The sequence below is a fragment of the Equus quagga genome, chromosome 9, assembly GCF_021613505.1.
Source record: "Equus quagga isolate Etosha38 chromosome 9, UCLA_HA_Equagga_1.0, whole genome shotgun sequence".
NCBI classification, from domain to species: Eukaryota; Metazoa; Chordata; class Mammalia; order Perissodactyla; family Equidae; genus Equus; species Equus quagga.
Window position 1 is genome coordinate 11,548,992 of NC_060275.1, and position 23,612 is coordinate 11,572,603.

General features: G+C 34.3%; 1 protein-coding gene across 2 annotated transcripts in view; it reads left to right on the forward strand.

Moving 5' to 3' along the window:
* The window catches only part of CDH19 (cadherin 19), a 105,527-nt gene that overhangs the window by 36,460 nt on the left and 45,455 nt on the right, over positions 1 to 23,612 (forward strand). For both annotated transcript variants that reach the window (XM_046670866.1, XM_046670867.1), the window contains exons 5-8: positions 10,260 to 10,379; positions 13,124 to 13,288; positions 18,444 to 18,628; positions 19,179 to 19,432. In XM_046670866.1, the coding sequence (XP_046526822.1) occupies positions 10,260 to 10,379; positions 13,124 to 13,288; positions 18,444 to 18,628; positions 19,179 to 19,432 (724 nt within the window). The remainder of the gene's footprint in view (positions 1 to 10,259; positions 10,380 to 13,123; positions 13,289 to 18,443; positions 18,629 to 19,178; positions 19,433 to 23,612) is intronic.

Here is a 23,612-nt window from a genome sequence, read left to right on the forward strand (position 1 = left end):
CACTGGTTCGAATCCTGGGCGCAGACATGGCACTGCTCATCAAACCACGCTGAGGCAGCATCCCACATACCACAACTAGAAAGACCCACAACGAAGAATATACAGCTATGTACCGGGGGGCTTTGGGGAGAAAAAGGAAAAAAATAAAATCTTAAAAAGAAAAAAACCTCCCCCAAAACAAAAGTCATGGACCAGATAGACTTCACTGGTGAATTCTACCAAACATTTAAAGAAGAATTAGCATCAATCTTTCTCAAACTTTTCCAAAAATTTGAAGAGGCTGGAACATTCTCAAACTCGTTTTATGAGGCCAGCGTCACCCTGATACCAAAAGTAGATAAGAACACTACAAGAAAACTACTGGCCAATATCCTTGATTAATAATGATGTAAAATTTCTCCAAAAGGTACTTGAAAACCTAATTCAGCAGCATATTAAAAGGATCATACATTGTTATCAAGTGGGGATTATCTCTGGGATGCAAGGATGGTTCAACATAAGCAAATCAAACATGATACACTACTTTAGTAGGATAAAGGATAAAGATCATGTGATCCTCTCAATAGATGCAGAAAAAGCATTTGACAAAACTCAGCATTCTTTCACAACGAAAGTTCTCAACAAATGAAGTAAAGAAATAATATACCTGAACATAATAGAGGTTGTATATGACAAGCCCACAGCTGCATGATACTCACTGGTTAAATGCTGAAAGTTTCTCCTCTAAGACCAGAAAAAAAACAAGGATGCCTGCTCTCACTACTTGTGTTCAACATAGTATGGAAGTTCTAGCCAGAGCAATACTCTGGAGCCAAGAATACTTAATGTGGAAAAGATGTCTTTTCAAAAAACGGTGCTGGGAAAACTGAATATTTACATGCAAAAGAATGAAACTGGACCCCTGTCTTACACTACTCATAAAATGAACTTGAAATTAATTAAAGACTAAACATAGACCTGAAATCATAAAACTCCTCAAAGAAAAATCTCATTGAAATTGGTCTTGGCAATAATTTTGGGGGGATGACACCAAAAACAGAAGCAAAAAAAGCAAAAACAAACAAGTTGGACTACACCAAACTAAAAAGCTTCTGTAAAGCAAAGAAACAATCAACAAAATGAAGAGGCAACTTATGGAATGGGAGAAAATATTTCCAAACCATCTATCAGATAAGAGGTTAATATCCAAAATATAGAAGGATCTCATACAACTCAATAGCAAAAAACAAACAAACAAACCCACAAAAAATAATCTGATTAAAAAATGGGCAGAAGACCTGAATAGACATTTTTCCAAAGAAGACATTCACAACTGACCAACAGGTAAGTGAGAAGATGCTCAGTAGCACTAATAACCAGGGAAATGAAAATCAAAATCACAATGAGATATCGCCTTACACTTGTTAGTATGGCTGTTATTAAAAAGACAAGAATTAAGAAGTATTGGCAAGGATGTGGAGAAAATAGTCCTTGTGCACTGTTGATGGGAGTAAAATGGGGTGGCCACCATGGAATGCAATATGAGGTTCCTAAAAAAATTATAAATAGAACTACCAGCAATCTCACTTCTGGATATATATCAAAGGACGTGAAATCACTGTCTCCGAGAGACATCTGCACTCCCATGTGCAGTGCAGAGTTATTTACAATAGCCGAGATTTGGAAACAACCTAAGTGTCCATCAACAGATGAACGGATAAAGAAATTGTGTTATATATATGCAATGGAATGTTATTCAGCCATGAAAAGCATGAAATCCTGCCATTGGTACATGCATGGACCTTGAGGACATTATGCTAAGTGAAATAAGTAAGTCAGAAAAAGAGAAATACTGCATGATTTCCCTTGTATGTGGAATCTTAAAAAAGTCAACCTCATAGAAACAGAGAGTAGAATGCTGATTTCCTGGGGCTGGGGGGTGGGAAATTGGGAGATGTTGGTCAAAGGATACAAACTTCCAGTTGTAAGATGATTGAGTTCTGGGGATCTAATACATGGTATGGTATTCTTAACAGTACTATATTATATACTTAAAGGTTTCTAAGAGAGTAGATCTTAACTGTTCTCACCACAAAAAAATAAATTTATAATTATGTGAGGTGATGGAGGTGTTAAATAACCTTACTGTGAGGATAATTTCCCAACATACACAAGTATCAATCATCACATTGTACACCTTTAATTTATATGATGTTATATTTCAATTATATCTCGTTAAAGCTAGAAAAAAATGAAAATTCATTCTAATAGTATTTATCATCAATATGGCACACATATGTCACAATGGAGAGCCAACAAAAAAAAGATTAAATTCAATTTATGTAAAATACATACAGATTTAGATACTTTGTTTTTTATCAACATGTAGCAGAGATTTCTCAGAAAAATAAATGTCCTTATCTTATAAATACATCAAATTTGAAAATTAGGTTCTATGAAACTTCTGCCTTTGGACACGCGGGTTGACAGTGAGTGAGACGGAGATGGCTGCTCTTTCTATTCTCTCTGAACACATTCTTGTTTGCGTTCTTAAACACAGTGACTTAGGTTCTCTCTCTCAAATTATGAAAAGTAGAAATGTTAAAAAATACAACACAAGAATAAGAAGAAAGACCTAATTTTCAGGTGACTGGGGAGAGAAAAACAAAAATATTTGAAGAATACTTTGCACTTTTAAGGTAACAAGTGGGAAAATATTATGTTTCTTGAGTTTCACTGGGTGTTTCTAGCTTGCAAAGTAATTGCATCTCAAATATAAACACAGTAAAGATGGGCTAATCAGAACTTGTAAATAAATAATAATCCTCCTAATAACATAAGTTCTCAGTGTAAAGGAGTGAGCAGATGCACTGTTTAAAATTAAACCCTTGTGTCCGTCATGAGCTTGATTTCTGAAAATTATAATTTTACTTGATCATCTAATACGTTATGTTGTTTTTGTTATAAAAATCACAGATTCAGAGTGTAAGTCAAAATAATATTATTAATTTGTGCTGCTTTAAATCTCACCATTAAACAACTCAACATCCTCTCAATAAATTTGTTTCAGACTAATCAGAGTACTTGTACTAAAACTGCATGTAAAAATGGCTTTCCTAATAGACAATTTATATCTTCATTGTAAGAAAAGCCAGTTAATCTTTTTACCACTGGACTTAAAACAAACAAACAAAATTACATAGTAAAATAAATGAGTTCTTTTGAAATCTATGGTCCAAATCTCGGCATTCAAACACTGTGTTAAACGATGACATGCTGTTTATTTAGTATTTTATAATAAAAGCTTTCTGTACAAAATGTCCTGTCACAGATTGCAGACTTTCTCTATGGCTTACATGATTTCTAAATTAGTCTGAGTATCAAAATTTATCATTCTTGTATGTTTGGATTCCTCTCATAATCACCAGAAGAGAACACATTCTGTGTGAAATATGAGATAACATCTAATACAGTTTTGTTACTAATATTAAAGAACATTCGGGTGAGAATCGTTCAGTCCTCTGTAATACTTCTGGTTAATACTAAAATCCCTACAAATCAACATTGACAGAGTTACACTATTCTTACGTTAAGTTTTACTTTTGGTGCGAGAATAAATCTGATGTTCTGGGAAATCATATTTATTGATGCTGCCAATAATGCTTTCAATCTTCAAAAACTTTATGTAGTTTTACAAGTGTTAGCACTTACTAAAATTGTCCCAAAAAGTGTAACTTATATGTAATTTCTCATACACAATAAATATTTTAGCTTATATTAATGCACCATTATCTTCTTATAATTTTCCGTCATAAGTGAAAAAGTCTATCAGCAAATGCAGATTCTAGAGACTACTAAACTATGATTTTTCTCTCAAGCACTTTATTTAAGTTTTCCTCCTGCGTCGCCTATGTTGACAATAAGTTTTTGCAATAGAGTGTCTAGTAAAATGGGCAAAGTCAAATATCATCTTAAATTTATTTTCATAAAAAATCCTTTCATTGGGGCCAGCCCCGAGGCCCAGCGGTTAAGTTCGTGCGCTCTGCTGCAGGCGGCCCAGTGTTTCCTCAGTTCGAATCCTGAGCGCCAACATGGCACCCCTCATCTAGCCACGCTGAGGCAGTCTCCCACGTGCCACAACTAGAAGGACCCACAACTAAGAATATACAACTATGTACCAGGGGCCTTTGGGGAGAAAAAGGAAAAAAATAAAATCTTTAAAAAAAAAATCCTTTTGCAAAAGACAGCTTTAAAGATTCAGAAGCTAGCTAGAAAGCAAAGCTAATTTTCAATGTGCTTTTATGAAAAAGTCTCTCAAGGGTATTATAGGCAAATAATATTACCTATCAATGCAATAATAGAAGCCAGAATTATTATATTAAATATTATATTTGTGTTTTTATTATTGGAGAAAGCAAACTGAGAATTTACTGATTAAAATACGATTCTAGGAGAATAATTTTTTGTAAACTTTTGTTCACTTAACAGGATAGATACAAGTTGATTTCAGATCTTTTGACTGTAAGGATCTTTTGACTGTAAGTGCCCAATCATACTGGCTCTTTGCATCTCCAAACAACATGGCCATCTCTGGTCAAGCTGTGGTGTCTCAGAGACACTCGCTGGCCTTTGGATCCCTCAGCAAGCCAGAGGAGGCTTTTCCCACTCTCTGGTTTACATTCCCTGCTAATTCACTTTCAAGGATCTAATCAATTTAAAATTTTAAGAATTGCCATCAGCTGAGCAATTCTAATTACAGGAACTTGGCTTAAAGTGGAATAATAGAAGTTAAGGGTAAGGCAATTCAAGCTGCACTTACCTGTCCTGGGTTATTTTTACTTCCTTTTGTATAATCCTCCGGGTCGTGTTGCGTTGTCATAGGTGTTCTAAAGTAGGGCTATCAGATCTCCAGCTTACTCAGGACAGTCCTGCTTCAGCCCGATTTTTTTCCGGCATCTTGTTCTGGAAGCATTAGTCCCTGATTTTCTATATTTTAAAGTATTATTAGTAGGCTCATTACAATAAGCCAGAGTGAATTTGGTAGAGATCTGCATTGTACTTGCAGCTTCTTTCAGGGAGTGTGAGAAACTGTGTGAGACTTATGGGCAGTACAGAAAGTTCTCCTTTAAGACATAGTGAAATCTGAACGAGGGTAGTGATAAACCTGGCACCGTATGATACAACAAAGTTAAGATAAGAAACGGATTCAGTGATTCTCCAACTCTCAGCTGCACCATCATTGTATGAATGAGCTCTCCATGGATGTATGATTTTGTTTCTGAAGCTCTAATTGGTTTTATCAGCTCCATTTTTTTTTCTTTTTTTGCTCCGGGAACCAACATTATATTCTCTCAGTTGTATCATTGTATTGCTGTCGTTGTATCATCAGCCTTGCCCGCTATTAGTGCAAGTCCTCCAGATGCTCTTCTTCACCAAAATTGTCTTGACCGTTCTTGGTCCTTTGCATTTCCATACATATTTTATAATGATCTTTTCAACTTACTCATTAATACAATTTTCTAGGATTTTGATTTGGATAGCATTTACACTGTGAACCTGTTTGTTGATGTTTCTAAGTACATAGTCATCTAATTCATAAACCCAGTATTTTCATCCACATTTTTCTGTCATTCATTTCTCTTTAGTTTCTTTGGAGAGGTCTTCAATAATTTTTGTTTATATACTCTTGGATATTTTATTTCTTATCATATATATTACATTTAATTAAAATATTTTATAAATATGTATTCCTGGTATAAAAAGGATTTTTGTACATTTTTTGTGTTCCCGTGACCTTACTAATTTAATATTTGATATTTTTCTGTATACTATTTTATGTGTATAGTGTTTGATTTCCTAACAAAAATGTTCTTACCTATGAATAGTTATTACAGTTTTATTTTTTATTCTCCAATGTCTATCTCCTATCTATCATCATCATCTATTTATCATTTAATTACATGTACATGATATTGTCTCATTGCATTGTCTAGAAGGTTCAGTACAATGTTGAAAAAACAGCAGTGAAAGTAAAAGTTTTTGCTTTTTAACTATTTCAGATGGAAAAATTTTAACTTTTCACAATTAAATATGATTGCTTTCAATAAAAGTGCCCTTTATCAGATTTAGAAAGTTGCCTTATAGTCCTAATTTTCTGAGTTAAGTTGAATATTTTCAGGTGTATTTTATATATCTAATGAAAATTTCTTTTTTCCATTTTTCTCCTTTATTCTATTAATGCCACTAATTATATTGGTTCATTTTCTAATGTTTAAACAACCTTGAACTTTTGTGATGAACCCAACTGGTGACATTCTATTATAACTTTATATTGATCAATTGAATTGTCAGTTTATTTGTGTGGAATAATGCTTGAACATTTTTTAGAATCCTAGCTAGGTTCCCTTTCAATGGCTATCTAGATTATTTCTCTTAGGAATTTATATAGAATTCATTAGATATATATATTGAATCACATATAATATACATTTTATATATATATATATATATATATCCCAGTCTTGTAAATATTATATATCCCAAATCTTTACTTGTGATTTAGGTTTAAACATTCAAAATGCATTTTTCTAGAGACATACAAATTTAAAAATAGGTCCATAAGTATGCTGACATGGACCTGTATAAACTGTGTTGTTATGTGGAATAGTGCCCATAATATTTTAGAATGCAACTTCAATTCATAGCGATGCCTGGGATGTTGTTAGGAAATGGGATGACCAGGAGACTGGAGCCACATTGCTCATAAACCTGTTCAGAGTGATTCTAACAATAAATAATGATCGTGACATAATAAACAGTACTTACGTAAGCCTCAAAAGCCTGCTGTACTTGAAAAGAGCATTGCTGTGGTATTCATTTTGCTTCAAACACGAGTAATTCATTTCTGATATTACTGACATATAAAGGAAGGATTACATATGTTTGTATAAGAATGAGTGTAGAAATTAAGCATTTATTTTCTCAAACACCAAATATCTGTTTACCTATATTTAACCAGTAATATAAGGAAGGGGGAACTGTGAAACAATTATTAATTATCTGCATTGAAAGACACATTATTGGCCTCATAGTAATTTTCTCAATTTTGTGTGTATTCTGTAACTAATTCCTAACTACATGTGAATATATAGATCGATTCCCTTACAAATGACAAATCCTCATGGAAAACATAATCATATAAAATATTATCAAATGTTTTTATATTTCTTGACTGCTTTCATTATTTATTTTTATTATTTGTTTATGTTACTTGACTATTTCTTGAAGATTTCTACAATATTTGAGTTGCTGACTAGGAAAATATATAGACTTACTTCTCTCTGTTGACTTTTTTAGAAAAATCTTTTAGAAAATACCTACGATGTTTTAAAGTTACTTCCGTACTTAATGAATTCTGATGTCAAAACTAAAACAGTGAAAAAGAAAGCCAGAAACAACTAAAGAAAATAAAACAAAATCAGATCATTAGAGTGATATAAGAATTGAAACTTGCTGAGGTCCTTCTAAATTTTATAGGCAATATTTACGAATCATGAGTAAGAATCGAAAGCAAAAACATGCAATGAATTTTTAGAAATTCAGTGCATTTTTTTTCATCTTAATTGTTTTAAATTTCTTTCTTCCATGGTAACTTATAGTAGGATACATCCATGCACGTGTACACACATGCACACACATACACAAATATCAAGTGAATCCCTGAGTAGTCACTGATGGTTCGTTATCAAGCGCTGGGTGCCACTGAAGTGTCATAGAATTATCCCAGTTCTATAGGTTTTCTACTTTCAGTTTAAAAAGTGCCATGAGTTTTACCACAGAGAATAATAAATATTTCTCCAGAAAGTAAACTCTGTAACAAATTCAAGAGAAAGTTATACAGAATATTTATAATATGTTGTTTTTTATCCACTAAGTTTCCTAAGAGTTTGACTTTTTGGATTTTCCACACATTCTGAGAAATTATTTTATATGACTCATTAATATATTACACTAAGTTTTCCATTTAGTGGAGAGCAAGGGACTGAGATATTAGGACATTGAAGAGGTAGGTTTGGTTAGAAGTTAAAATGTGCTTTAGAAAAACTGAACTGGGAGAAACAACCTGACTCCATAACTTGTGTTTGTATAAAGGAAGTGCAGGGCGATCTGTGCGTCAGTGCGTTGCCTTCATCTTTCTGGGTCTTATTTGTATAGTACTAGGTTAGGAAGGCTTAAGTCTCAATACTGAGAATTTCTTTTGGTCAACAACTAACCACACCATGATTTTCACTATCATTCCTGAAGCTAAATAGAGGTAGTCTAGTTCTGTAAACCAGGGATGGGAAACCCTTATGGAAAGAAATAAAATGGAAACATACTGAGGAAATTCAGGAGGAGTAAATGGATGTGTACACAGAAGGGTAGTTAAAAGAGTAAGTCTTGTCCAATACAAACTGAATTGCTCATTCCTAAGAAGACTTTTGTTGAAATAACTCCTCATAATTACTACAGGAATGTATTCATTATTCACTTATTTATTATTTTACTGAGATATAGTTGACATATAACACTGTAAGTTTAAGGTATACAATATGTTTATTTGATACTCTGATATATTGCAATATGATTACCACTGTAGCATTAGCAAGCATCTTCCATCACGTCATATAATTATCAATTCTTTTTTTTGGTGAGAACATTTAAGATTTAGTCTCAGCAACTTTGAAGTATATGATGAAGTGTTGCTTTACTCTAATCACTATATTGTGCATTAGGCTCCAGAACTTATTCATCCTCTAACTACAAGTCTGGGCCCAATTCCCCACTCCCAACCCCTAGTACCCAGCCATCTACTGTGTTTCTGGGAGTTCAGTGTTTTTAGATTCCACACGTAAAGTGGTATCATACAGTATTTGTCTTTCTCTCTCTGACCTAATCTTACTTAGCATAATGCCCTTAAGGTCCACCTATATTGTCACAAATGGCAGGAATGTATTTTAAAACACCTGAAATTAAGGTGTCTACTTCTTGAATGGTTGTACAGTATAAAACAAGTGTTAAATAACTAACAAAATACTAAAACAAAACAGCAAATATTACGTACGATTGAGGGCCACGGTAAAAGTTTCAACAATTTTGTTACTGAAGAATAGAAGGTTTCCTATCAGAGTGTCTCAGTTTATAAAATTAGATTGTAATGAAAAATTTCATGATGCTAGTTGTAAAGAAAATCACATAGACTATTTGATTTTGTGCATTCATTTTGCCATCTTATTGACACAGAAAATAGTGTTTTAATAAATGTGGATTAATAATGAGACCCATAATGCTAGATTCTATAAAGATAATTAAAAAGCTTATTACTTTTAAAGAAAACATATATATTTTTTTGGAGGGGGGAGGAAGAATGGACCTGAGCTAACACATATTGCCAATCTTCCTCTTTTTGCTTGAGGAAGAGTGGCCCTGAACTAACATCTGTGCCAATCTTCCTCTATTTTGTATATGGGATGCTACCACAGCATGGCTAGATGAGCGATGTATAGGTCTGCACCTGGGATCTGAACCTGCGAACCCAGGCCACCGAAGTGGAATGCATGAACTTAACCACTACACCACTGGGATGGCCCCGAGAAATATTTTTAAGTTGAGCATTAATTTTAAATGTACAAATACTTATTTTCCATGATTTATATTGTTACTGAATTGTAATGAAACTGTTTACCTTATAAATCTCTGGTAGATTTTGCTTCGCACTCTTTTGTAAAAAAATTCTTCAAACAAGTAGGTATTTTATAGGAGGGACTTAAATGGGCAAAATAATTATGCCTATTCTAAACTTCATACTATTTTAAGCTCATTTAAATAATATTTATTTATATTTTATCAAGATTTTACTATTTTTGGAAGCATGGATAACAATATGATTTTTGAAGAAAAGTGGTTTCAATTAACGTTTGATTCCTCCGCTAGTAAATACACCTTTTTCAAATCCTGAATTACACATTGTAATGGATTGTTTAATAGTTGCATTTAATTATGTCATAGATCTACATGTTTAAAATTCTACATTGTATATGGTAATTAAGAGCTATTTTGCATGAGGTTACATTCTCTGGTCTATGCAGACAGATGTCACTTTTATAATTCAGAAGAAGGAGGCAGTCTTTCACTGCATGTTATCACCTTGCTTGCTAAGGAAACAGTGCTTTATAAAACTGAACTCATTGTACACTTAGACCACGGCCTTCATTTGCTATAAATATTTCTTTTCCTTTCAGGAACGTTAGTCATCCAGGTAACAGCAAGTGATGCTGATGATCCTTCGAGCGGCAATAATGCTCGTCTCCTGTACAGTTTACTACGAGGCCAACCCTATTTCTCCATTGAACCAACAACAGGTATTTTTTGAATGAAACAAAGTGAAATTCAGCATGATTCTAAGTACGCAAATGTCAGAGCAAAAGTTCTCAGCTTACAAACATGTTGTATAGTAGACCTGATGCTACATAAATAAATAAATGGGCTGTAATTTTAAACATTTAATTGTTTTTCATCTCGTAGCTGATTTTTCTAAGGTTGAAAGACTGGATTTTCCATATTCATACTACAAATGATTCGTGTAAGGAGTAGAAAACATATGTAAGGATTCTTACAAATCAATTAGAAAGACAGGCAATCCAATTTAAAAATACGAGGAAAAGACATTTATAAGCAATTGAAAAAAGTTGATATGCAAAAAGCCTGCAAGAATATAAAATGCTCAACCTCATTAGTCAGCATGGAAATGCAAACGAAAACCACCATGAGATCCACCTGCATACCCAACCAGAATGACTGAGATTAAGCATGAATTTATGTCTAGGTGTAAAAACTTGTATGAGGCATTCACTTTCAAAAAATGTAGTTCTGTATTTTATATATTTTTTAGTTAGATGAAAATAATATTTGAATTTTCTAAGCTTGCTTCACCAATTTCCATTAAGCAATTGAATACTTTATAAAGTAAATAGGACAGGAAAATTTCTCCCTTCTTTTAAATATGTCTATTGAATCCATGAGAATTATAGGAAACTAACTCATTTAAGAAATATTGATTGCCACATTCCAAACAAAGATTAAGACCATATGAGTCCTGCCTTTAAGAGCCTATAGTCTCTAAAGATGGGAAAAAAAACCCACATAAGTTCATAACTAAAACAACTGAGAATGTGGCAAGTGTCAAAAGAAGTAAAAGTCTATGGTTATTAGTAAGAGGTAAATTCTTATTTCCAATGTGGTGACATGAAAATCTTAAATGAAATAAAGCATTGTTGGACATTTAAACATTTCTTATTGATTTATTCATTTAGCAAATATTAAATACCTCAGCCTTTCTCAATCAGGGTTGATTGAAATCCTGACTGAAATCATATGAAAAATATGACTAAAGTGACTGTATTCTTCATTCTCCAAGGATTGTACTTAGCTTCTATTATTCTGATGCACAGGACAAAAGTTATTTTAACATATGCAGTGGATGCCTTGAGACATTAAGTTTTAATTCCCTCATGCAGTCTTGGTTGAGAAGGGTTGAAAATGTAACAGGCATTGTACAACACACTGTGTTTACAGCAGTACCAAATCGCAACATTAAAAAAATAATAACAAAAACAAAAAACCCAGCATGGACTCTTCTTTCTCGTAACTTAAAAGTAGATATTATACATGTGACTATTAATGAACACATCCATTCAGTTTGTGAATATTATGAAGTGAAACAAATAAGGTCCAGTAGGAGAAAGAAAGTGAGACCTACTTTATATTGTGTGGTCAAGGCAGAATATACTGAAACCAGAAGTCAGACCAAGGTGAAGAGAGAGTGAAAGGCATTCCAGGTTATGAGAAGAATGTATGGGAAATTCCTGAGATGGGACAGCGTTGAAGCTCTTACACTAACTAGAGGCCAGTGTGGAAAAGTATCCAGGAGGAGAGTAGAAGTGGGGTATCTGAGGAATAGACATGTGCTGGGTCACACTGGACCTTCTTGACCATTTTAAGCACTGTCTTTTCCCCTAACCCTCACTGACTTTTTAAATATATTGAGCAAGTTAGTGAAAGCCATAAATTGCATTGATGGAGCAGAGGTGGAGTGGGCAGCAAGACAAACGAGAGGCAGAACATTGAAGTGCTAAGTTTTCTGGTGTGTAAGAGGATCTAGGAATATATATCCTTTGTTCAGTCGGAAGGTGAGAAGAAAGGTTGAAAATAGAGCAAAGTAAATTGAAGCCCCCATATGTGGGGAGCGCAGGTCTCTATGCTCCAGTCGCTCACTGTTTGAGTAATCTCTACACCTTTGATATATCATTCCGAAAGCCCTATGAGTATTCTCCTTTATTAATATGAAACGCAATTCCCTCTAGAGGCACACGTGGGGAGATACCAGCAGCATCTGTTTAATATATTCAATGATTTCCATACTGATTCATATAACAAATTATACTTGTGAAACACTCTAGTCCACAATTAAAATCCCGTCACAATGTGGTCCAATTTTTTTTTCAATGATAATTAATTTTTTACTAAATAATTTTATAAAAAGTGCACATTACAATAATTATCATGGTCTACCTTGAGTTTGAATATCTGTGTATGTATTTATCTCTTTTGGTAGATTATGAATAACTGCATCAGAAACCAATCCTTCTTCACCTATCATGACTTAAAATAGACTAACATTACAGGACACAGTATTTTTTTGCATAAATTTGGCATTATAATTTACACATTTACCTATAATAAACGAACTTCTTCAAAGTTTATGGGAAAAGTCAATTTTAGCACACTTATGTTAGAGAAGATAGCAGAAAACTGGTTGAGGTAAAAATAAGACACTGCTCTTCTCAACCTCTCAATTATCTTAACACAGTATTGTATTCAAGGTCTACCAGCATGCTTAGTATGGTGGTGACCACACTAAACTCTAGGCAGAGCTGGTGTTTAATTTATTATTGGTATATTTTTTCTCCAGAGCCATGTCTTGCACATTGTAGTGGTTCCAAATGTGTTAAAAGAATGATTATATGGTTGTATTCTTAAAAATTAACTAGGAAGATGTCATGGTTAATAATGAAATAATAATTGGAGTTTTATTACATTTTTAAAGGAGTCATAAGAATATCTTCTAAAATGGATAGAGAACTGCAGGATGAGTACTGGGTAATTATTCAAGCCAAAGACATGCTTGGTCTGCCTGGAGCACTGTCTGGAACGACGAGTGTATTAATTAAACTTTCTGATGTTAATGACAATAAACCCATATTTAAAGAAAGTAAGTAGAAAGCATCTTGAATGTTTATTATAATGTAACTATAAGTATGTTGAATAGATGCAGATGATAGAGTTCACATTCTAAAAGCACTGCAACAGCACTAAGATTATGTAAAATAAATTTGTTAATTATTCTAAGGTGTGATTAGTTCCATTACTGTGGAAAGTCAAATATAAGGGAAAGAGTAATGTGTTATTTTTCAATTGTTTTTATAACAAACTACCACAAACTTATATCTTAAAACAAATGTATTATCTTGAAGTCTGGTACGACGCCCGCAGGCTGAGGTCAAGCAGGGTGTCTGCAGGCCTGCCTCCCTCTCTGTGGGCTCCAGGGCAGAATCCAGTTCCTGGGATTTGGGTGCTGGCAGAATTCAGTTCTTCGTGTTTGTAGGATTAGGTCTCTGTTTCCTTGATGGCTGTCAACTGGGGGACACGGTTAGCTCCTGCAAGCCTCTTTCTGCTTCCTGTAGACAGCCTGCACATCTCAGAAGCAGCCAAGGGGGTCAAATGCTTCTCTCACTGCCATCTCTCTGGCCCACACTTTTGCCTCTTCTCCCACTTTTAAGGACAAATGTGATTAGATTGGGCCCACTTGGAGAAACCGAAACAATCTCCACATCTCAAGGTCGGCTGATTAGCAATCTTAATTCCCTCTGCAACCTTCATTCCCTTTTGCCACTTTAGGTAACCTATTCATGAGTTCTGGAGTATTGGGACATAATTATCTTTGGGAATTTATTCTTTTACCTACTATAAATACCAATTTAAAATGACTATTTTATTTTTTATGTTTGTAGCAAGAATAGGCCACACCTGCTCTGACAATTTAAGTAATAAATACAGGTTAATCACATAGTGTGCTTCAGGAGGAATTTCTTAGGAAATTCCTAGGAAGAATTTCTTTTCTAAGGAGTTTCTTTTTCAGGGGATTCTGTCTTAGCTACAGAAATACATTTATAAGCATTCCCAGAAATCAGGAGGAATTATGATGATAGGAGGAAAATTTGATAAGCGTGGAGCAAAGAAAGAAGTAGATCAAACACACGCCTGCGCGCACACGCACACACACATGCACACTCCTAAATGATGCAGACACTATTCAATTCAGCCAATTTGTGCCATGCCCAGGGTTATCAGATCTTCTGATTTTTCAAGAAATATTAAAATCTGGATTTTTATTTCTATGCTATCATCCAATTTAAATTATGTTAATTTAAAAATGTGGCCACTGTTTTTTTAAATAAAAATTGTATATATTTAGGGTATACAGCATGGTGTTTTGATATACATATACATAGTGAAATTATTACTGTAGTCAAACTAGTTAGCATATCCATCTCCTCACATAGTTACATTGTGCGTGTGTGTGGGTGATGAGAGCACCTGAGATCTACTCTCTCAGCAAATTTCCATTATATTATTCAGTATTATTAACTTTAGTCATCATGCTGTACATTAGATTTCTAAAACTTATACATTCTACATAATTGCAGCTTTGTACCCTTTGAACAACATCTCATTTCTTTGTGTGTCAATAAAACAGCTCCTCTTTGGATGGAATTTAGCTATGAGGAAATGGTGTGTGATCTTCATCTCCATGTTATGCAATATACTGTGTATATGACTATCTCTACAACATAAATATGTCCTAAATGCAAGAAGATAGTGTAATTAAATCTGATATACCCAGAACTTTATAAAATGATTTACATATAATATATAGAGAAAAATGGTGGCTGAATTCATTGAATAAATCTAGTCTATGTTTTATTTAGATGAAAGTGAAATAGCAAGTTGAAGATTCTAGAAGGCAGGAGAACTCTCAAGGAAGCTCGTTGAGACAAAATGTCCTCAAAACTCCTGCTGCCTTTTTTAGTTTCTTTTGACTTTTCTCAACTTTATATATAAACTAGAACATTTAAAGTAGTTTTTAAAAATTCTTTCAGAATCCTCATGAAAGATGATACTATTAATAACTTCAGTCAAATCTCAGTGTGGGTGAACATGATTCTAGACCATAAAGTTACCTCAAAATGTTTTCTCTATTCCCTTCTCACACCGTAATCATGTGAAAATGTATTGACCATTCTTCCCAAACAGAAATATGCTGGCTCCTTACTGTTGTTCAACCTACTTTCCCGTATTGAAAGGTCCTTGCCCTCCTCTCAATCTGAATACTCAATACACATGTCCTCTGTTGTGCACATTCCCTGACCTCTCAGTCAGGGCATCGCTCAAACAACCCCTCCCTCTCCCTTGTGTCACGAATTTTCCTCTCTGCTGGTTCACTACTATTAGCATTCAAACATGTTGTTGGTGTTTTTCATCTTAAAAACAAACAAAAAAAATAAACACATTTCTTAACTTCACTTCCACATCCAGCTAATCATACTTCATTTTCTTTTCTTTCCTGTTAGAGAAAAAATTCTGAAAACTGTTATCAACACTCGATGTCCTCGGTTACTGTCCTTATACTCTGGAACCCACTCAGGATTCATCCATACTACTTGACGAGACTGATCCGGTCTATTTTATGCAATTTAGTCCACTCAGTTCTCAATCCTAATATAGTTTGATTTCTCAGCAGGATTTGACAGTGATCACTCCCTCTTTGAAACTCTCAACGGGCCACTTTCATCTGCTTTTTCTTCTGTCTCACTGGTCACTTATTTCAGTCTCCTTCGCTTCTCATTGGAGTATTTCTGGTATCAAATCTTGGGTCTCGTCTTTCTTCCTTCTACACTAACTCAGTATTCTCGTTTAGCCACGTGACTTTAAATACCCACTCTGTACTGACAACTTCCAAATACATATCTCCTGTCTGAATCTCTCCCATGACCTCCACACATGCATATTCAGCTCTCTTCTCAATATCTTCATTTGTATTCTCACATACATTTAAAACTCAAAATGCACTGAGTTCCTAATCTCACCTGCCCATCTAAACCTCCTTTTCCTACAGACTTTCCCATCTCAGGCATTAACAAATCCAGGCTTCATATTGTTCAGGGCAAAATCTCACCCATTCAGTTCAAATTCAATTCACTTTAAATGATACAACTCAGCCTACACTGGGACAAATCCAGGTCAATTCTAATTTTTAATTTTTAATTCTAATGTATACATAATTGACAGTCAATTCTGCACAATTCCTGCTAGTTCCTGATTTTTGATATTCTGTGAGCAAACACACATACCCTTCCTGATAATAGAAAATCATTTTGTTTGAAGATTTTGAAGTCACCTTTCCCTCTGTTCTTTCTCTTGTATCCAAAAGTCAACCCTCTGCAGATCCTGTTGGCTCTGCCTTTAAAAATATCCATAATCTGAACATTTCTCACCAACTCCATTCTACCACCTTGGATCATGCCACCCTCTTCACGTGCCTCGATTGTTGCACTAGGCTCTTGTCTGGTCTATCACCTTCCACCGTTATTTTCCTTTAGTCTATTTCCAACACAGTTTTAGTGATCTTTTTAAAATACAGGTCAGATCATATCTCTTAAATGTCTTACTATCTCACTAAGATAAAAAGTCAAAGGCCTTAGCATAACACACATGGTCCTAAATGTTTTGCCATCACCAGTCCTATCCCATTACCTCTCGGCCCCCATGTTCTAGCGTTCCCATCTTTGCTCATTGACAAGCCAACACCGGCAATTGACCTACTCTGTTTCAGAACACTCCTGACACTCTGGCATTGTGGATTTTTTGCCTGCTCTTTCTTCTTCCTGAAATTCTATTTCCTTAGATATGCATTCCGTTAGTTCATTTCTTATACAAAAGTCACATCCACAAGAAAGACTTTTTTGATCACCTTATTGAAAATTTTACCACCACCACACTGTCTGAGTACTCATCAGTGTCGTATTAATTGTTTGCCTCATCCTCAAGAACATAAGCTAGCCCAGGCAGCAGTTTTCTGCCTACTGTTTCTTGTGATGCCACAGCCCCTAGACAGGACCTTGTAAAGCATTGGTATTCAAAAAACAATCTTTGAAAGTACGGAAAATAGCACAAACGAAGTGCTGATTTAGCGAAGTGTGTACACAGCATCTGCTTTCAGGTTTAGGGTAGTGACATTGTTTTTTCCGGATTAATTTGTTGACAATTTTTAATTTTGGCAATCAAATAAAGAATTCTTTTAATTTTGCCACAATGAAAGAAACACTGCAGCACAGTTATACTGTTACTTCCTGAAAACCGTAAAATATTGGCAACTTTTTAGTATTTCTCCACTTAAAAAAAAAAAAGCAAAATCTCACAAGGCAATCTGTGAAGTGACTTGCTATATGCTTCTAAGGAAATTAAGAATCCTTTTAAAGAGAAATTATGTTATATGTGCTCTTTTTTTAATTCTAAGAAGTTTCATTCTTTAAAATATTAACATATATGGTTATTTCCTACATTTTAGCATAAATTACAAGTAATATCATATGAATGGCTAGTTCTGTATCAGTTTTATGCATATTACTTCTGAAAAATAAGGAAGAAAAGCCCACTTTGTATTTCTATCTGGGTATTTCAATTTTCAAATGACCAAAACAATGGGGTCATCTAACTTCCACATAGTTCTTTCACCAACTATTGTGGATCCAGCTTTCTTTTCCATTTCCATTACGGCTAATGCAATCCAGGCTCAGAATTTCAAAGTCAAACTATTATTCTTAGAGCTCAACTATATGCTTTCAGTGTCTCTCATCTTTAATTCAAACTTACTTTTATTGGTAACTTTAGATAGAGAATGCTTGAGTGAAATTGAAAAACTCTTTTCATCAAATTTAATTTGGGATGGTTGAAGGATACAATAAAAAATAAATCCATGAATATTGAGAAGGTATGTACATGAATAGATATTTGAAAATAATATGGACTGGTGATAGGACTCCCTAAGAGATATTTGAGAGACAATGATAGATGTTCAAATAGGATATTAAGGAAATGTTCAGATTGCAAAAGTAGAGGGAGAAAGTACACACACATACTCTCTCTCTCTCTCTCTCTCAATATACATACATAGAGAGATTTAGAACAAATAATTTGTGTATAGGGTAGGTATGGGTTTTCCTACAGTCCATAAATAAAGGGTTTTATAATTGAGAGTTTCTTGTGTCAATTATTTATGCACAAAATCTTGAATTTTGTTTTTAAAGGTTTGTATCGCTTGACTGTCTCTGAGTCTGCACCCACTGGGACTTCCATAGGGAAAATCATGGCATATGATAATGACATAGGAGAGAATGCAGAAATGGATTACAGCATTGAAGAAGATGATTCTCAAACATTTGACATCATTACTAATAATGAGACCCAAGAAGGAATAGTTATATTAAAAAAGGTAGATGTATTAAAATTATTTGCTTTGGCAGAAAAATCAAATCAGAAATACACACAATTATTTTGTGTAGCCAGTTAGTTTTTGTTTCATTAAGTAATTGAAATAAGAACCTGTGATTTACAGTTTAGGGAGTAAAGGAGTTTAGAAATGACAGTTAGTTATTACAGAGTTTCTTGAATTATATGTAGAATGGTTTTTTTAAAAAAAGATTTTCAAATAGAGGACAAACTTTTTGAAAAGATCTTAAGTAATGGATAATTAATTCTCAATTCCGTAAGATATTTATCCTCAGAAAAGTATAATTTTAATCCTAAACAAAAAAATATAGTTATTATCCCCAAACATTTTATAATAGATATAAATAACAAAATACCCATAGGGGTTTACTATGCCACTGCTTAATGATACTATCAAAGGGATCCAAGTCCATAAAAAGTCAAACCTCACGGAACAGCACATGAGATAATTTAACAACTGAGACATTCTTTTTCTAAGTAATTCCTCGGGTTACTGAAGCCATTTCTTCTGTGCACACTGTGTTTCTTTGTAGAAAGTGGATTTTGAGCACCAGAACCACTACGGTATTAGAGCAAAAGTTAAAAACCGCCATGTTGATGAGAAGCTCATGAAATATCACGCTGAAGCCTCCACTACTTTCATTAAGGTTCAGGTGGAAGATGATGACGAACCTCCTGTTTTCCTCTTCCCGTATTACATATTTGAAATCTTTGAAGGAAGCCCGCACGGGTCGTTTGTAGGCGTGGTCTCTGCCACAGATCCAGATCAGAGGAACTCTCCTATTGGGTATGTCTGGGGGCCAGCTTTGCAGTAATAAATAAGTCAACACAGATTAGCTTAAAAATAAAATTTCATACAAATGTAACAAGGATATATCTATATTTCTCTATATGGTACATATCAAATTTGCAACAATTTAAACAGGTCCAAATAGGGGGCCTCACTATTGGTTAAGATGCAGTGAAATAGGCAATTGTAAACGTGCAACAATCACCAACTAAAGTTCGATGCAATCAGCTCTCTATCAATTGAGGTAAGGAGGTGAGGGAAAAGAAACCCTTGATTATGCCAAGTCAGAGCAGAAACAAAGCTGATCAAAGTGTGGTTCACTTAATACTATTTAATTAAAATGATGTCCAAAAATTGAGAAAGCTTTTTACAAGATGCCACTTAAAGGAGTAAAAATGAGATAATTTCAATTGGTTAGAAATAGATTTCTTTGTTACAATTCAGCAATATTTGCCGTCTATTAAACTAGTCTGTTATAGTCAGGTACTGTGTTTTCTTTTTTCCCCCGATATTTGAATTGTAGGTCTGGTTAGACATAAAAACAAAACAGATTTCATGTTTCCTTCCACTACCTTCCTTTGTTCATGTATTTTCCACATTTCACAGTCCAGAGAATTACACAAACTTGTATGTATTCATTAAGACGCTGGCTAATGCTTTGCGCTTTGGAGGGACTACTGGTACAAAGAAGGAGCTGCTTTAAATTCACTTTTCCACTGTAATTCCTAACCAGAAAACGATGCCTTATAATATGTAAATATAGTTCCTGTTTAGTAATAGTAATTTTAGTAATAAATATAAGTATATAATATGTAAATATAGTTCCTGTTTAGTAATAGTAATTTTAGTAATAAATATAAGTATATATATATGTAGCATATACATATGATTATAACCCAGTAAGTCAATTGTTTAGATTTTTAAAGTGGTATATCTATTAACCTGTTTATTGTTCTTCTGAGAATACTAAAGAATGCATAATTTTAAAAAATTATTTAATGATTAAGCTGTTCATTGTATTATCATTTATGATAGTAAAATATTGGAAACAATTTAAACATCTAATCTTAGTGGTATATATAAGGCAATTAATGATGAATGCTTTACAACAATCAGTAGAAACATAGACAAAAACATGGCGTGATTTTAAAAGATAATAGAAAATTATTAGAGTCATATGTTTACAAAGTAAAAATATTACATATATATGAGACAAATAAGTGACCTTCACCCAAATATTAGCAGAGGTTATGTGTTTTATAGTGTCACTATTGGTGGTTGCTTACATTATTTTCTACTAAAAATATTTTAACTTACAATTTTCACCTTTATACTAAAATTACTTTTAAAAGTAGTTTATGAGTGCCTATCAAAAGAATATCTTTCAATGCCTTTTATGGATATTCTTTAATTTAGAAGTGCCTTTTAAATAAGATTCTGTTTCATAGATTAGGATCACGGATTTTTTTTCTGTGTGGTATAATTTGATTAAGTGTTCAAACTATATGATGAAAACCAAATTAAATGTATATGAAAATAGCCACTTGAACACATTTCAGGTTTCCTTTTTTTTTATTTTGGAAGCAAAAAATATTGGAAAATATTTGAAATCACAATGCTAAATCAGGGAGCCATCTCACGTCCAAGTGGTTAAGTTCGCATGCTCTGCTTCAGCAGGCCAGGGTTTTGCCAGTTTGGATCCTGGGTGCAGACATGGCACTGCTCATAGGCCATGTTGAGGCAGTGTCCCTCAGAGGGACATACAGCTAGAATATACAACTATGTGCTGGGGGGCTTTGGAGAGAAGAAGAAGAAGAAAAAAGGGATGATTGGCAACAGGTGTTAGCTCAGGTGCCAATCTTAAAACCAAAAAAGCTAAATCAAAATGCTCTTCCTTAATACTCACTCCATGATAAGGCATGTGGAAACCAAAGGAAATGATAGGACGTTGTATTATGCCCTCCGGGATGTCGCATTATTTCAGAGGAAAGACATTAACACATAGTAAACAAAGTAGGTTATACCTAATTCAATTAACTCATGTTACTTAGCTTTTCCTTCTGAGTAAGAATCACCTGATGTTTCTGTGAAGCCTGGGGCTCTCCAGTAAGTCTTTGGCGAGATAAATAAACTGATTTAACAAAATATTTTTGTCATTGTCAAGGACAGAAAAGCTTAAGAAATAAGATATGCCTTGATATGAATGATAATAATAAGCTATATGGTAAATGTTTAAGAAAAATCAAGGGGCAAGTGCACAGGAAGAAAGCAATATTTAGACCTGAAAGTGAGATGAGACAACTGTTTTAAGGAGCCTAGTGTGCTAGGAATTAGAGCCCAGAAATTGTCTATAATAAAGATTCCATTATAAAATTATGAGAGACTTCATAAGGAATTTCTCTTAAGATTTTCATTTTATCCCCAACATTATGTATTACTGTACTTTTGAGGTTCTAGATATAGGGAATATATACTTTTACTTCTACTGTGCATGATTCATTCTTTGGACATTATTGAAGCTTCCTTTTGAACTGAGCCTATAGTCAAACTTTGAAATATTTTGTAAATATGAGAAAAATGATGTATTCATTTCTGTTAGAAAAAGCAGAGCAAGTTAAATCAAAAGCAAGTGGAAAAAAAGGAAATAAAAACTTTAAAGCAGAAGCAGTGAAATTGTAAACAATAGAGACATGCAATGAAACCAAAAGCTGATTCTTTCAAAAGAACAGTAAAATTGATCAATCTCTAATAAGACAACTAAGTGGGGAAAAAAAGAGAGAATAGATAAAAATTACCATTATCAGAAATGAAAGAAGGCTCATAACTTTTGATTCTATAGACATTAAACATTATAGGGAAATGCTATGAACAACTCTATGCCCATGAATTACGACCGATTCCTTGAAAGAGAGAAACTGTCAACATTCACGTGAAGAGATAAATAGTCTTAGTAATCAGGTACGTGAGAAACAGCCAAGCTTGTGAGCAGGAAATAGCCTTGTGGGAAGTTCAAGAATGACAAGGAGGGAGCCCCAACTGGTGACACCCTCAACATTAGCTCTACTAGCAAGGGCTGCATACAAGACCAGAGCACCTGGCAGCCACAGTGACACCCGTGAACCCAGTGCCCCTGGCAGCAGTGCTGCCAGGACCCCCAGGTAACCTGGGAGCAGCAGCACAGGTAGCACATGAGACAACGGCACTCAAAAGTCTGTGGAGAGTCCATAGAGAGACAGTGGGGAAACATGAGACTCAGGTGACCCCAGAAGCAGCAGAAGAGCTCGCAGCCTGGTGACCCCAGTGGTGACACGTGTGATTGCAGTGATGTCTTAAGCAGCAAGGCTCCAGCAACCTCAGAGGCACAAGCAGCACAAGGAAGGTATTGACACCACTGGCAGAGGCAGTGGAGGGTGAAAAGTGCAGGCTCTCAAATACAACCAGAAGCAGCTCAGAATCAAAGCAACTGAAGCCTTACTCAAATAAAAAAGGTGTTTACTACTACAAATGTGCTGGCAGAGGATCACCTCACCAAGCACAATGAAGAACTACAGTAACATGGTAGGACAGAAAGAGAATGACAACTCTCCAGCAACCGAACTTGAAGTAACAGAAGACTGAGATCTAACTGACAGAGAATTGAAAATAGCTGTCATAAAGAAACTAAACAAGTTACAAGAAAACTCTGAAAGATAGTTCAATGAACTCAGGAATAAAATTAATTACCCGAAGGAGTACTTCACTAAACAGATTGAAACTATGGGGAAAAACAATAGAAATTCTGGAGATGAAGAATACAATCAATGAGATGAAAACTAAAGTAGAAAACATTGTTAATAAAGCAGACCATGAGGAAGAGAGAATTAGCAAGCTTGAAGATAGATATCTAGAAATGATTCAGGTGGAAGAGAAGAGAGAACTAAAATTTTTTAAAAATGAAGAAATTCTACAAGAAATATCTGTAGATATCTAAATATCAATTAGGAAAACCAACATAAGGATAATTCGTATCCCAGAAGGAGAAAAGAAGGAGAAGGGAGCACAGAGCTGATTCAAAGAAATAATATCTGAGACTGCCCCAAACCTGGGAAAGGAAGTTGGCATACAAATACATGAAGATAATAGAACTCCTAATTATCTCAATGCCAAAAGGTTTTCTCCAAGGCACACTATATTAAAA